Source organism: Corvus cornix, chromosome 1A (assembly GCF_000738735.6).
Source record: "Corvus cornix cornix isolate S_Up_H32 chromosome 1A, ASM73873v5, whole genome shotgun sequence".
In the NCBI taxonomy this organism is placed as follows: domain Eukaryota; kingdom Metazoa; phylum Chordata; class Aves; order Passeriformes; family Corvidae; genus Corvus; species Corvus cornix.
In genome coordinates this window covers 19257729-19270901 of record NC_047057.1, presented here as the reverse complement: position 1 = coordinate 19270901, position 13173 = coordinate 19257729, and the positions used below count along the sequence as shown (strand labels likewise).

Sequence of the window (13173 nt, the reverse complement as noted above, 5' to 3'; positions counted from 1 at the left end):
TCCAGAAATTTACCGCTCTTTCAGTAAAAAACTTTTTCCTAACATCCAACCTAAATTTCCCTTGGCACAGCTTAAGACTGTGTCCTCTTGATATGTCAGTTGTTGCCTGGAAAAAAGACCAACCCCCACCTGACTACAACCAACCACCTTTCAGGTGGTGTAGAGAGTGATAAGGTCACCCCTGAGTCTTCTTTTCTCCAGGCTGAACAACCCCAGCTCCCTCAGCTGTTCCTCAATTCAATCCAAGCTGATATCAAGCTTGCACGGGGGTAGCAGAAGAATTTCCTTGAGGACATGTAAATCACAGTGAGAGACTGGTCTCTTTGGAAAAGAGAAGCCTTTGCATTAAACCAAACTTTTCAGGTGTCCGAACTAATAACACAGGCCTTCAAAAAGAAGTTCAGAAAGTTAAGTAACAACTAACTACAGAACAACTTTCTTTTGATGATGTGACAATAATGACAACCAACCTTCCCCTGAAACATTATCCCTAAGTAACTTGCAAGCAAGTTAGCTCCTCTTCTCCTCCCACATCCTCCATAATCTTTTACCCAAGCTCAAATAGCATGTTCCTAAATGGCAAACTTCCAGCGTAAAGATTTTCAAAGACCATGGAAGCAAACTAAATGGTGTAAGACTAGAGAAGGAATGGAAGAACCCCACTGACTAGTGTGATGAGCAGGTACCTCACCTGCACACTTCTCGAACAGGCAGACTCTGTCAGGAGCACAGAAATCAATGTACAACAAAAACCTGGATTTGAGTTCTGGGGTAGTTTAAGGCTCACACTAATTTGGCATATAGATCCTGCCCGAGGCAGCTGGCTTACAAACTGCACTCCTGAGTTTAGTAGATATTTATGTGCATTGTGTGCAAACATACTGAACCTGAATAAACTTCACCACCAAGTTTTCAAGTGCAAATGTATATAATCTCCCTTAATTGTGCTCTTAAAAAAATTCAAATGTTCCCCCCAAATTCTAGCCTGCACAAATTCTCTGAAAATAGGTAATGATTAAATACAATCTAAAGGCTCACAAGAAATGAACTACTTAATTAAATGAAACATAGCTTCAAACAAGCAACACTGCATCTGTTCCTCCATTAAAGAGGACTGGAAGTTCCTGCATAGAGAAAGCAGTAAATAAATATTAGAAGTACTATTAGTTAAGACATCAGACAAAAACAGATCAGATTCCTGACTTGCTATTTCTGTCTTCACATAGCAACAACTCCATTTGGATGTTTGAAGTTCAGCCTGCCTCGACATAAAATACTGCTTTTTACTTGCAATGTAGTGAGGATAAAGGAAAGACTTTGGTCTCTAAACATTTAGATTACTGATGTATATGGGCTGTTGATTGTTACTGGTTTGTTCCAATGATCCACAATTGCTTCAAATTAAGCACAGCTGAAGACTGCTGCAGATGCATCCAAATGCAGTGTTGTTTCAATAACTTAATAGCACTTTGACGTTTGCCTTGCTGAATTCTTCACTGCTGAAGGAGGATCAGAGTCTTCAGTCTACAGCAAAAAACAAAACAAGGCAGTTATGAAGATCATGTAACGCAGAGCTCTGCAGCCCAGAGTGGAGGTTTGCTGCAGTATGATTGTCTGCTTCCGGTCTCTTGAGCACAAACAGCTGCTGGAGCAGTTGCTCCCTCCTCTTCTGCACCTTCCTTTACCTCCTGGAAACCTTCTGCTTCTTGGAATGGATGTTCTAAAAGTTTCAGTACGTTTCTTACCTAAAGTGAAAACAGCATGGTTATAAGAATTTAGAAAGTAAAGGCAAAATGATATGGAGAAGAACCTCATGGCAAATAATGAGCAAGTATATTGCATTTAATACACGAACTCCAGACAAGCCAAATATTAAACAGATGAACAATATACGTAAGATGCAAACTTTGAAATTGTACCTGCTGAGTTTGTATCTGTATGGGACTCAAGCTCAAATAACTTGAAATGAAAATATTCAATACAAATTCTTACATAATTTCTCTAAATAAATTAATTTTCCCATATTCTGCGTCTAACATTCCACATGCTGAAGTCCACAGGTGAAAGCTGTAAATTTGAAAAGGTAACACTTTCCAGAAAGGAACAAGTATAAATTAGTCCCCAACTGCCTCCCAAGGTAAAAGCCACTCTTGAGACAGTAAAAGCAGGCTAAGTGTCTTGTCCCAAGGTCAGCCTACAAAAGCTGGTAGATTCAGATTCAGATTTTTGATTCCACATTATTTGTACTGCAGTCAATAAAATTACAGTTTCAACAAAAACAATAGAGACCTCCTGAACAGTGAATTCCCAATCCCCTTACTGCCCAAGATTCCAGACTAAATTTTGCCTGGTATGATGTCAGCCATTTGACAGCACCACTACACATCCACACAAGCCTAGAGAGAGCGAGCAGCAACAGCATACCTCTGAGAAATCCCCATTTTCGGCTGCTTCTATGGCATTCTGGGCAATATAATTTCTCAAGATATATTTTGGATTGTTTGAATTCATGACCTTCACATGATCAGTGTTCCAGGCATCAGCATTACCAACGCTTTCTATTTCTTTTTGCAAACGGACTCTGAAATTCAGCAGGTAACAAAAGTGGTTTTTATCAAGAACCCCACGTAGAAGTTGACACATTTTCTTGTTTTGAGATCCTTAGCTTGCAGTTCTTAAAAAATACTACATCATCTATAATCCTCTCAGTTTATAAGATGCAGCATGACAACAGAATATAAAACACCACTTCATTTAAAAGCAGTACTATGGACAGTCAGCAGGTCCTGACATGGCTTGAGGAAGTGGCACAGCACCCCTTTTCTATTCTCTAAAGTCAGACCAAGATATGGGGTATGGTCTAATCTGCATTGCTCTGCAATGACTGACACATTCAGATCTTGTCTTTCAAGTATTTCTATGCTTGTTTATTAAGAAAGCTTTTGTTGTTCTGGACATTTGTTTTTCCTGGCCATGATTTCTGTTTTAACTCTTTGATTAAGAATACTTGCTTTCTGTATTCACACATAGAATTTTCTTTTGGAAAAAAATTTCAAAGGATAGAATGCTTAGAGGTCAGTCAGTTGCAGTTACTGAAAACTTAAAAGTTCACAACTGGAATTAGTCTGTATCAGAATCAACATCAACATTACTGAAGCGCTTTTCATATAGATTTGATGCTAGGTGATTTCTACAACCTCACACCACCACAAAATCTAGTAAACAAAATACAAAGATGCCCTGGAACTTTCACAGCAACAAAGACACTGATCATGACAGTAGATAATATTCTTGAGCTGCATGCCCTCCCCATCCCTCCTGATCTATATCTGAGACAGGGTGTCTTTTGTGAGACACGCACATTGTCTCAAAATGCAGAAATGTAATAGTGCTATGAATACTGAGAAACCTTACCTGTATTTCTCCAGCCATTCCTTCCAGTGTCTTTTATTTCTGCTACGTAAATCATCTGCTGTTAACTGCTGCAGTTTAGAGAATTGTTCAATGCGTTCCAGTTCTTTATTTATATTAGCTTTTGTCCCAATTAATGCAAACAGCTGTGGATTAGACTGAGCCAACATCAGCATCATTGACAGTTGTCTGGGAACACAAAGAACAAACAGGTTAGATACTGAAGTTGAGCTGCCTGTCAAGAACCGTCTCTTTGCAATCAAAGTAGATACAAAAACATTCACAACAAACTAGGATTACACTAGAGTGGCTAAGTAACAGAAATCTGTAATTAACAGAACAATTTTTATTATAAATTATCCTAATTTTACTTCCCCCTTCTTTTGGTGTGTTTAATTCATATTCCCGTGATATATAAGATGCAGACAGTAGATTCGCAAAATTACCAGTTTAGTTGAGCATCAAAATACCCTTTTGAACTTTGAAAGGAATTTGGTTTAAAAAGTTTGATCTTACTTAGATATCAAGACAATATAGAATTCACAGGTTTTGTTGTTTGGGGTTTTTTTATTTCTTTAACACGTACTATTTTTGCCAGTACTAAAAAACCTAAATGATATGGGGAAAAATACTTCATTTAAGTTGCATGAGACAACACTGTATTTAACTTTTTTAGTTAGCCAGTCTAAATCACGGACTGAGAACTGCTTTCTGGTAATAAATTCTGAACAATATCCAGACTATTCTTCTGTAAGTTTGACTAGGATTCTATCTTTTCATATTTCACTGTGTTTCACTGGCGCTGTACCGTAGTTCCACCTTATTTTGCAATACCATGCTAGCTTTTATTTTTCCTGAATTAATAACTATACCACAGCATAACATAAAATAAAAACCCAAAGAGTTGCAGCATATCAAAATACAAAGTGTTTTTATTTCCTCTATGAATGCATTATTAAGTGAAGGAGAAAAGAAACACTATTCTTGTCAAAACAGACAACTCATTATATCAGGTTATATTCTCCTAGCTTCAGTAAGCAGAGATAAGCCAGGTGCTTTGATTTCTGAGTTTACATAAAGTACTATCCAAATCTGATGTACACATCTGACATGCCTAGCTCTATCATATCCAAGTGCTGAGGTTAAAAAAGAAATCAGTCATGCACTCACTTTATTACAGTTACTCCCCTCCAAAATGTCACATCCCTATCATGATGATTTATAACTACTTTTCATGTTTCTCTAGTCCTGAATGCAGTGTTTAGAAAATACTGACCCATCTCTATCACACAAGTTATCTCTGTATTGTGCTATCAACACACAACAAAGCTGAAGAACTTGGTAGGTTCATTACCTTCACTTATTAAACAAAGTGGGGAGAGGGGGAGAAATATACCCAAAATACCTTTAATTGTTTCTCCCCATCTCCAAAACGTGGAAAACTGCTGCAATCGCTGTTGTAAGCAGCAGCTGAACGTGAGTTATTATTTTCCATGCTCATAGTAGCTGGACTGCAGAACAAATGGGACATGGACTACACCACCTAAAGTGGTTGTTTAGGTTATCCTCAGGCCAGAACTTTGGCAGTTGAAAGTGGCTTTTTGCTGACAGTACACTAGCAGAACACAGCAGCATTGTAGTTCAAACCCATCTCTCCTGTAAAATACTTCCGTATCACTTCATTATTTGGCACTCTCATTGCCTCAAGTCAGCAGAGACAGGGAAGGAAATTTAAAAAAAAGACCAAACAAAAGCTCAGACAACTCTAACCCAAGAGCCAACTGCTGAAAGTCACTGCTGTATATCATGATGGATCTACTTAACAGTGACATTTCCAATCTTAAAATCAGTGAAATATTACATACCATGCAGTGTTCATTATGGTTATAATGAAACTAAAAGCAAAAGCCAAAAGTATTTAAGCAGAGTAATACCTTGGATCCATCTGTGGTTTCAAGGCAACTTTCAGTTCTTCCACAGAAGCACACTGACTTGTAAGCTCTTCTAAGAAATCTTCAAATTTTGAAGGATCAATGTCTACTGAGAATGAACTCAGCAAGTAAAAAATATTTGTGAAGTCTCCAGCTGAAAAAATGAATTCTATGAGTAATGCAACTAACAAATCAGCAGGAAAGCAGGTCCCATACCTCCTTCCTACCTCCTCCCACAGCAGTATAGATCACCATTCTAAAGAGGCAAAAAACTGTTCTCTCAGTGAGGGTGCAAATGTGAGACAGAAGCCCTGTATAAGGCAACAACTACTCCACAGCTCACAATAAGGTAATTCTTTTCAGTCTTTTGTTCTTCCCTCAGATTACAGTGTAGTAGCACAAGGCTACTTTCTTGTAAGGTCAAGATATAAATTATATTTTGATTTGATAATAGATGCTGATGGGCTATTAAATAAGCACCTTCTGCACTGTTCACCAACCTGTGACATGCATGGTTTCAAGCAGTTCAGACACCAGCTTACTATCTTCTTCTAATTCCAGTTGGATTAGGCCTAATTTTTTCCTCATCTTCTGCAAATAGTGCTTCTCAAATTCTGCATCATATTCCTCTTCCAGGATAAGTTGGCTTATTTCCAAGGGCAGCTCTGGAACTAAAGCTTCAGCAAGTTTCCCCAGGTTCCACTTGCAAACCTCTGGCTGTTTGTTGTAAGCATAGCGCCCTGTATTATCAGAACCATTGCAAACATGCTCAGGGTCATACCTACAAGAGAAGAAGTACTTAGCATTTTCTAATTATCTGGACACCAATACTGTGAGAAATAGTTTTACTATTTTAGTCTGCTCTAGGAACTAAAAAATTTGAAAGGAAACACTCCTTGATTCTTTTCCCAAACCCACACGCTGTAAGAACAGTCTAACAGCTAGAGATGTTGTGAACACAGTTTAAAGTACATTGTAAAGAAGAATTAAAGGATAATTAGAGCTACCTTAATCTACTTTGCCATAAAGCTAATTCAGAAATCTACCTTAGAGTAAAAATATTAAAGCAACCATGAACACCAGGATTGTCCTATATAGCAAGTACATATGCAATTCCAAACATTGATGCCACACTGACCTGTCCATAAACCCAAAAGGGCCATAGTCAATGGTTAGTCCAACTATACTCATGTTGTCTGTATTCAGCACACCATGGCAAAACCCCACACACTGCCAGTCAGCAACCAACCTCGCTGTCCGTTTGGTTAGCTGAAAGAAAGGATGTTTAGTTCATTTTTCATCACAACACTTCTCCAAAACATTCGTCTATTTCCAGGCATTTCCTAGTCTGAACTGATGTTTCTACAGCTCCAATGGAAGCAGATTCTGGCAGCATGCCACACACACAAACATCTTAAGGACAGTTTGCCTCTCTCCTCCTGTCAGTAACTATCCTGTTTCTCTGCCTCCCATTTCTGTTTGCCTCCGCTTCTCTCCTTCCATGCTTGACTTGCCAGTCAATTGAACAGCTTTCAAATGCACTGGAGACAGTACACAGAAATAAGATAAACTGTTTGACACCAGATTTGCATACTAGTCTAGTCATTATATAAATACATTCTTTTGCCTATTACTATTTTTAAAGAGTAGCTACAGGCAGGAGATCACATAAGCAAATTTAGCCTTTTGGTTTACCTTGTATTGTAGGGGTGATTTACAGTGAGGTTAAAGGGGCTGACACAAAAAAACTATTCCCTGCAAACAGGTTTTAGCACTGATAAGCATTTCTCAATGTTCTGAAAGTGGAAGTAAGGCTACAAAATTAAATAAAAATATTGCAAGAACGAAAATTTTATTTAAATGCAATTCTTCACCAAATGCATGCTTCATCAGAGATTTTCCACTGCTTAACTGAGAACTACTTTTACAGAGTTGACTAAAATCACTGCATGTGCACCATCCTTCAAATAAATAGTATAATATTTTAAAGTAGTCCTAGTCACCTAAATACATTAGCCCACCTGTCAACTACAACACTAAAAGTCTAAAAGTCAGGAAGCTAACATGGTTTTAAAATAAAACTAGTTGCAAATACTTTACTAAATTGCTGTAAGTAAAAGTTTTACATAGCCATTAGCTAAAACTTCTAAATCACATTATTTTCACAAATAAAAACATTCTTCTACCCAAATAGCTAACAATGCACAGAAATTCAAAGCAACTATTTACTCCATGCTGCAGTGAAAGTGTATTTCATTAAGCTTCAAAAAAGGATCTACGAATTGTTTCATTAGATGTTTCTATGCCTTTGCATTCAAATCCAGAATTTTTCTACCTTCTTTTTAAAAAACACATGCAGTCAAGTAAAGAAGAAAAATTAAACAAATTTTTCCCTGACAGTTAATGAAAATCACAAATGATGATTGCAACAGAACCTTCTGGTTCACCTTGAGATCCCACACTTCTACATTTTCCAATACTCTCGTGGTAGGTACTTTACCCATTTTTCCTGAACGCTGATCCATGGGGCAGCTGGAAGCCAGCAGCCAGCTACATGTGTCCGAAACTGATTACTCAGGCCATAAACCAGTAAGAGAGGCACACCCTGCACAATGACTCTGTGCTGGGAAAATGTGAAAGTTAAAAATAAATAAATCGTGGCCACCAGGGATGGGATGAAAGCACTCCAGTGGTAAGGCAGTCCTTGCTGCTGAATGTCTTTGTATGGATGCTTCACACACCACCAGGCTTCTGGTAGAAAGAAATCCCCCTAATGAGAGTGCCCAAAAGCAACTAAAGCTTGGGTGCCACTCAAAGATGGGTACACTGACAATGAAGAGACAGCTCTGCATCGTCTTTGACCTTTATTCTTTTTGATCAACATTTTTCTACAGCTAACCAAACTAGAAGACAGGTATGGTGTATATATAAATACGACTGCCAGCTGAAGGACATGCTCATTTAAATTTAAACAACAGCTACAAATTATTTGAGAAGTACAGATAATGATGCTTGCTTTCTAGACAGTGCTGTGAAATGCAATCACTTGTGCTTTTTTTCTCCGTTTCCTCCACAGTGCAAAAGGAAAGATAAAACAAGATAGAATTGAGGTGACAGCAGTTCCCTGCTAATGGATGTGTTTGTCCAATTAGAGAAGGGACTGGGGTGATTTTCAGGTGGAGAAAAATCTGGAAAGTCCCCAATAAGGTTGAGAGAAAACATGAGGAGGCAGTGATAGCACAGACATGGGAATGTAGACAGGCAGTGGCAGGAGGAGCACAACAAACAAAAAACAGATATGGGGAAATGAGAAAAGGATGCTAGGAATAGGGGTGGGGGGAAGGAAAAGGAGCCAGGAAAAGCAGCCAAAACCAGGACTGGGTGCACACACACACCCACAAAGATCCCCAAGTCCCATGACTTTTCTGCCATCAGAAAGTAAACATGCCATCAGCTGCAGAGCTGGACATGCACAGAGTGAGCTACAAGCCACAGTTCTCCTCATCAACCCCAATTGTTCACACACAAAAGGCTTGTCCAGCAGAGTTAAAACTCCTCGGTACACAGTGGTGAACCGAGCCACAGCTTGCTTTTAAGAACTAATGCAAGTATGCACAGGTTGTGATGAAGAAAAAAAAGAAAAAAAGGGGGCAAGAAACCAAACCATAGAATGTCAGATATTAAGTCTGGCTTTTGACCTCTTACTGGTCTGTTATGAAAGTGAATCATGCTGCAGCCATTCCCTCAGTCCACACCAGATCATTTCAGATTTCAAAGCACCACCGCAAAGCTTTTAGATAGACTAGTCAAGTATTAGACACTGGTATTTTTTAATTACTCTGTTTGCTCACTAGTTATAAGAGTGCTCAACAGCCTTTAAACATTTCAGTTCTAAAGCCTGAAGTTAAACTGATTTGCAGTCAACATTCCTGTTTGTAATTTGAAAAATGAGACTCAGCATTCTCAGTATTTTACATAACGATGCCTTGCAAGTGATGTCTCAGCACCATCAACTCATCTGACAGTCAGAGCCAGAACTCCCTCTCACAGTCTAAGACAGTCCCAGCAAATGGAGACAAGCCTTCGGAAGCTCCCCCAAAGCAGGGAAATCATTAATTACTATTAGGAAGGTTAAACTGTTTTCACTGGTGAGATCAATATCAACACTGTTTTCATCAATAAGCAGGTCTACTAAGAGTGCTTTCTTCAAAGAAAAGAAGAGTTCAGACAATTGAATGATACAAAATATTACCTGACTCCAGTCATCTGTGCTTGCAGATGAAGTTCCTAAAGATGACTGGTGTGGATTTATGAAGAGAATCTGATCTTCCTTACCTCTCTGAAGAAGGCAGCATTCCTCTGAGTAGTGTTGTCTGAATAAGCCTCCTGGATTTCTGGGTAGAAAGTGCTGATCACATAATCAAGCATCTGTATTCGAATATCATTTCTGTCAACGCTGGGGCCCTTGCGTCCAGTGTATTCATCAGGAGGTTTAAAAATTTCGAAAGAGCCAAATCTGTTTCAAAATAAAAACACATTTTAGAATTATCTGATACTATTAACATAATTTAATACTGCATGTAATAAAAACATTTACTGCTGTTGCAATAACAGCACATTGTCTCTTAACACCAATCCTTCAGATGACTGAGAGAAAAACCTGCAAGATTCCTACACTGAACGTGGTGAGGCTCAGTTACTCGGTGCAAGGAAGCTCCTACACGCAAACGTAACTAAACTGACTGACCCTGCCAGTACTGAACACCAGCTCACTAAAGCTTCTTACGACTCCTTCTACTGAAAAATTCTTACCCTGAGTAAGTATGTAGAAGTTGGAATTATTTTAAATACTAGACTGTACATCAAGCATACCAGATACATTTTCCAGATATGTAAACACACGCAGCAACGTACGCAAATATACACATACGTATGAAAGCGCATATTCCTTATACCTCACCTTCCTCTAATATTCTGTAACCTTAGAGGAAGCAATGCAACTTCCTGAAATTCCTAATAGCTTCTGCTGGAGCAGGAACCTCGTACACCTCTCAGGCAGGGAAAGTACACCCAAACTTTGACAGTACTACATTGGAACTGGAATTAAGGACAGAACTATAATCTACCACTACTACTACTATAAAAAAAAAAAAAAAAAGTATTCTGTACGGGAATAAACACAAAAAATCTGTTTTCCTAAGTTTGCAAAACTTAACTTCTTTCTACCAGGATAGCATCCCTAGTTCTGTCTCAGTGCAAAGACAGCAGCCCATCCCATCTGCCAGGCAAGAACAGCAGCTTCTTCCTACAGCCCAGCAAAAGAAGTTCCAAGCCTCCAGAACAAGAAACACACAAATGGTGCTGTTAGAGAAATACACTTAAAATGGTATTTTAAAAGACTGCTTAGTTTTAAAAGAAAAGCACCAAAACAAAACTGATCAACAAAGTATGTTTCTACCTTATAAACGTAGAGGCTATTCTCAGAACAACTGTACACCTTTCATTTTTTGGATTCCCATCATAAAATATGTCACGGACGACTTTGGAGTCGGACGTGACGCACGTGCCAGCCCGAGTTGTTGGTATGCCCAGGTGGAACATGGCCTCACTGCACAGGAACTCCCGGATGCTCGACCGCAGGACTTTCCGACCATCAGCTTGCCTGCAGCAGGAACACATGCAGGGATTTTAGGCTATAAAGGCAGGAACTTCTGTCTCCTCTGTAGCAGTAGAGAAATAAAAGCCTAGAAGTAGCATACCCCGTCCATGGTTACACAAAAAAGTAGTGGCAGATCTGAAAACAGAAGCTGGACCTTCACACTTCTGTTAAAGTTCAATTAGATGGACACAACTTGCAATGAAGAGCACACGTAACAGAATAAACCTTCCAGGTACACATATCCCTTCTAATAATTAACTCTGTTGGTTTCATTGATGCAATAGTTCTTCAAAAATTTTTAAAAATTTGGACAATAGCTATTTTATTGTATATCAAGTCAATGGTTTCCTCTTAACTAAATGAAATACAATGTAAAATATTATTTTGATTCTTTCTGGATAAGCAATCTAGAAATGGGTTCCTAAATATGACAATGCACAACAGCTGCACTTAAAAAAAACCAAAACAAAAACAACTAAATAGACAAAGGATAACAAACTAGCTTGTTTAAAAGATATTAAGCAAATGGAACAAACACAGGTGGTTCTCAGCCCACACTCCCAGCACTTCCAAAGCCACAGGCAAGCAGGAGAGCTGCCCAGGGCAGATCTACAAAGCTACCACCATATCTGTGATTTCCCTAACCCTCACAGACCTGGAGAAGGCCTTCAGAGGGCTGCATACATGAAACTAAGGTGTTACCGAGCCTCTGTAGAGCTGGGACAGAAAATATGGGAAATGCAAGTGGGAAAAATTACCTGAAATATTTAAAGCATTTAAAGGCCAATATGGCTAATGAAAACACCCATCCCTTGCAGCGATTTGGTCAATATGCCGTTTTGGGGACTTTTCCACTATTCCCTCCCACAGCTGGGAAGAGTGGGTACAAGGACCAGCAGCGCAACCGAACACCCACATTTAAATACCACCTGTGTGGGCCGTAGGGCAGCAATTACACACTGCTCTCCCCACTGTCATCATGGTCTGCATCCTTCCAAAGGGGAAAACCCGCACTGGAGGATAACCAGGGACAGAAGTAACGTGCCACCTGAACGAGATCCAGTTACACTCTTCGTTTTCCAGCGGAAAATTTTGGCACCTCCTGATCTGGCACTTAAGCATTACACTCGCTGCTGCCAAAGTTAAACAAAAAACAACCAACCACGAGGATTTAAGAGATGACCTTTGCCTCAGGGAATGACCCTGAGCACGGCACCAGCCCCTCGCTAATGCGATCTGCGGGCCGGCCAGCCCGTCCCTGTCCTCCCCGCACAGCGCCCGAGCCGCGCATGGGGCACCGGCCGCTGCTCCTTGCAAACCGCGCCTCGCCGGCTGTTCCGGCACCGCCCGCCCGGGCCTTACCGGGAAAAGGGGGTGATGCCGGCGCCTTTGAGCTGGATCTCCCAGCGCTCGCCCCCCGGGCCCAGCACCTCTCCCAGGTACATGGCGGCGCCGTCGCCCAGCTGCCCCGCGAAGCTGCCGAACTGGTGGCCGCAGTAGCAGTGCGCCGCAGGCTCCGCGCCCGCCAGCACCCGGTTCCCGCTGAAGAACAGCGCGGCCTCGGCCTCCGCCGCCGCCGGGTCGGCCGCAGGCGCCTCCAGCCCCAGCAGCGCCAGCGCCGGCAGCGACATGGCCACGAGCCGCGGGTTCTGCAGCGGGCTCGGCCGCACCCGAGCGAAGCAGGCGCCGGGCACGGTCCGCGGGCCGCCCTCCTCCGAGGCGTCCACAGGCAGCGAGCGCAGCGCCAGGTTGTCGAAGCGCAGCGCGCCCAGCCAGCCGCCGCCGCCCTCGGGCCGCTGCATGGCCGAGCCCGCCGCCCTCAGCAGCCGCGAGGGGAAGCGGCGGCCGCTGCGCAGCACCGCGTCCATGCGCCCGGGCCGGGGGCGGTGCCGCCGCGAATCCCGCCCATGGGGCCACCCGCGGGGAGCGCGGCTGGGTCCGGCGGGGCGGGCGGCAGGCTGGGACCGGGCGGATCAAATTTTGCCCCGGGCAGGGCGGCTCAGCCCGCTCGAAGGCATGGGGAGGGGTGGCCGGCGGCAGCCGCCAGCAGGGCGCGGGGGCGCTGCACCCACAACAAGAAAAAAGATAAACGAATGTATGCCACAGGTCAGTATCCAGAATGTTCATGTTTTGTGTTATTTCAGTTAAAAGCAGGTACCACACTGGTGAGTC

General features: G+C 41.7%; 1 protein-coding gene across 1 annotated transcript; it reads right to left on the bottom strand.

Annotated features, from left to right (window-relative positions):
- Window positions 1-270: 270 nt before the first annotated feature.
- On the bottom strand, window positions 271-12889 carry SELENOO (selenoprotein O). The gene is made up of 9 exons (XM_039571169.1): window positions 12364-12889; window positions 10801-11004; window positions 9678-9858; window positions 6481-6611; window positions 5843-6123; window positions 5346-5496; window positions 3415-3600; window positions 2425-2581; window positions 271-1745 (listed from the first exon to the last, which is right to left on the bottom strand). The coding sequence occupies exons 1-9, from the start codon at window positions 12867-12869 to the stop codon at window positions 1551-1553; spliced, it is 1992 nt and encodes a 663-aa protein (XP_039427103.1). The 5' UTR covers window positions 12870-12889; the 3' UTR covers window positions 271-1550.
- Window positions 12890-13173: the final 284 nt, after the last annotated feature.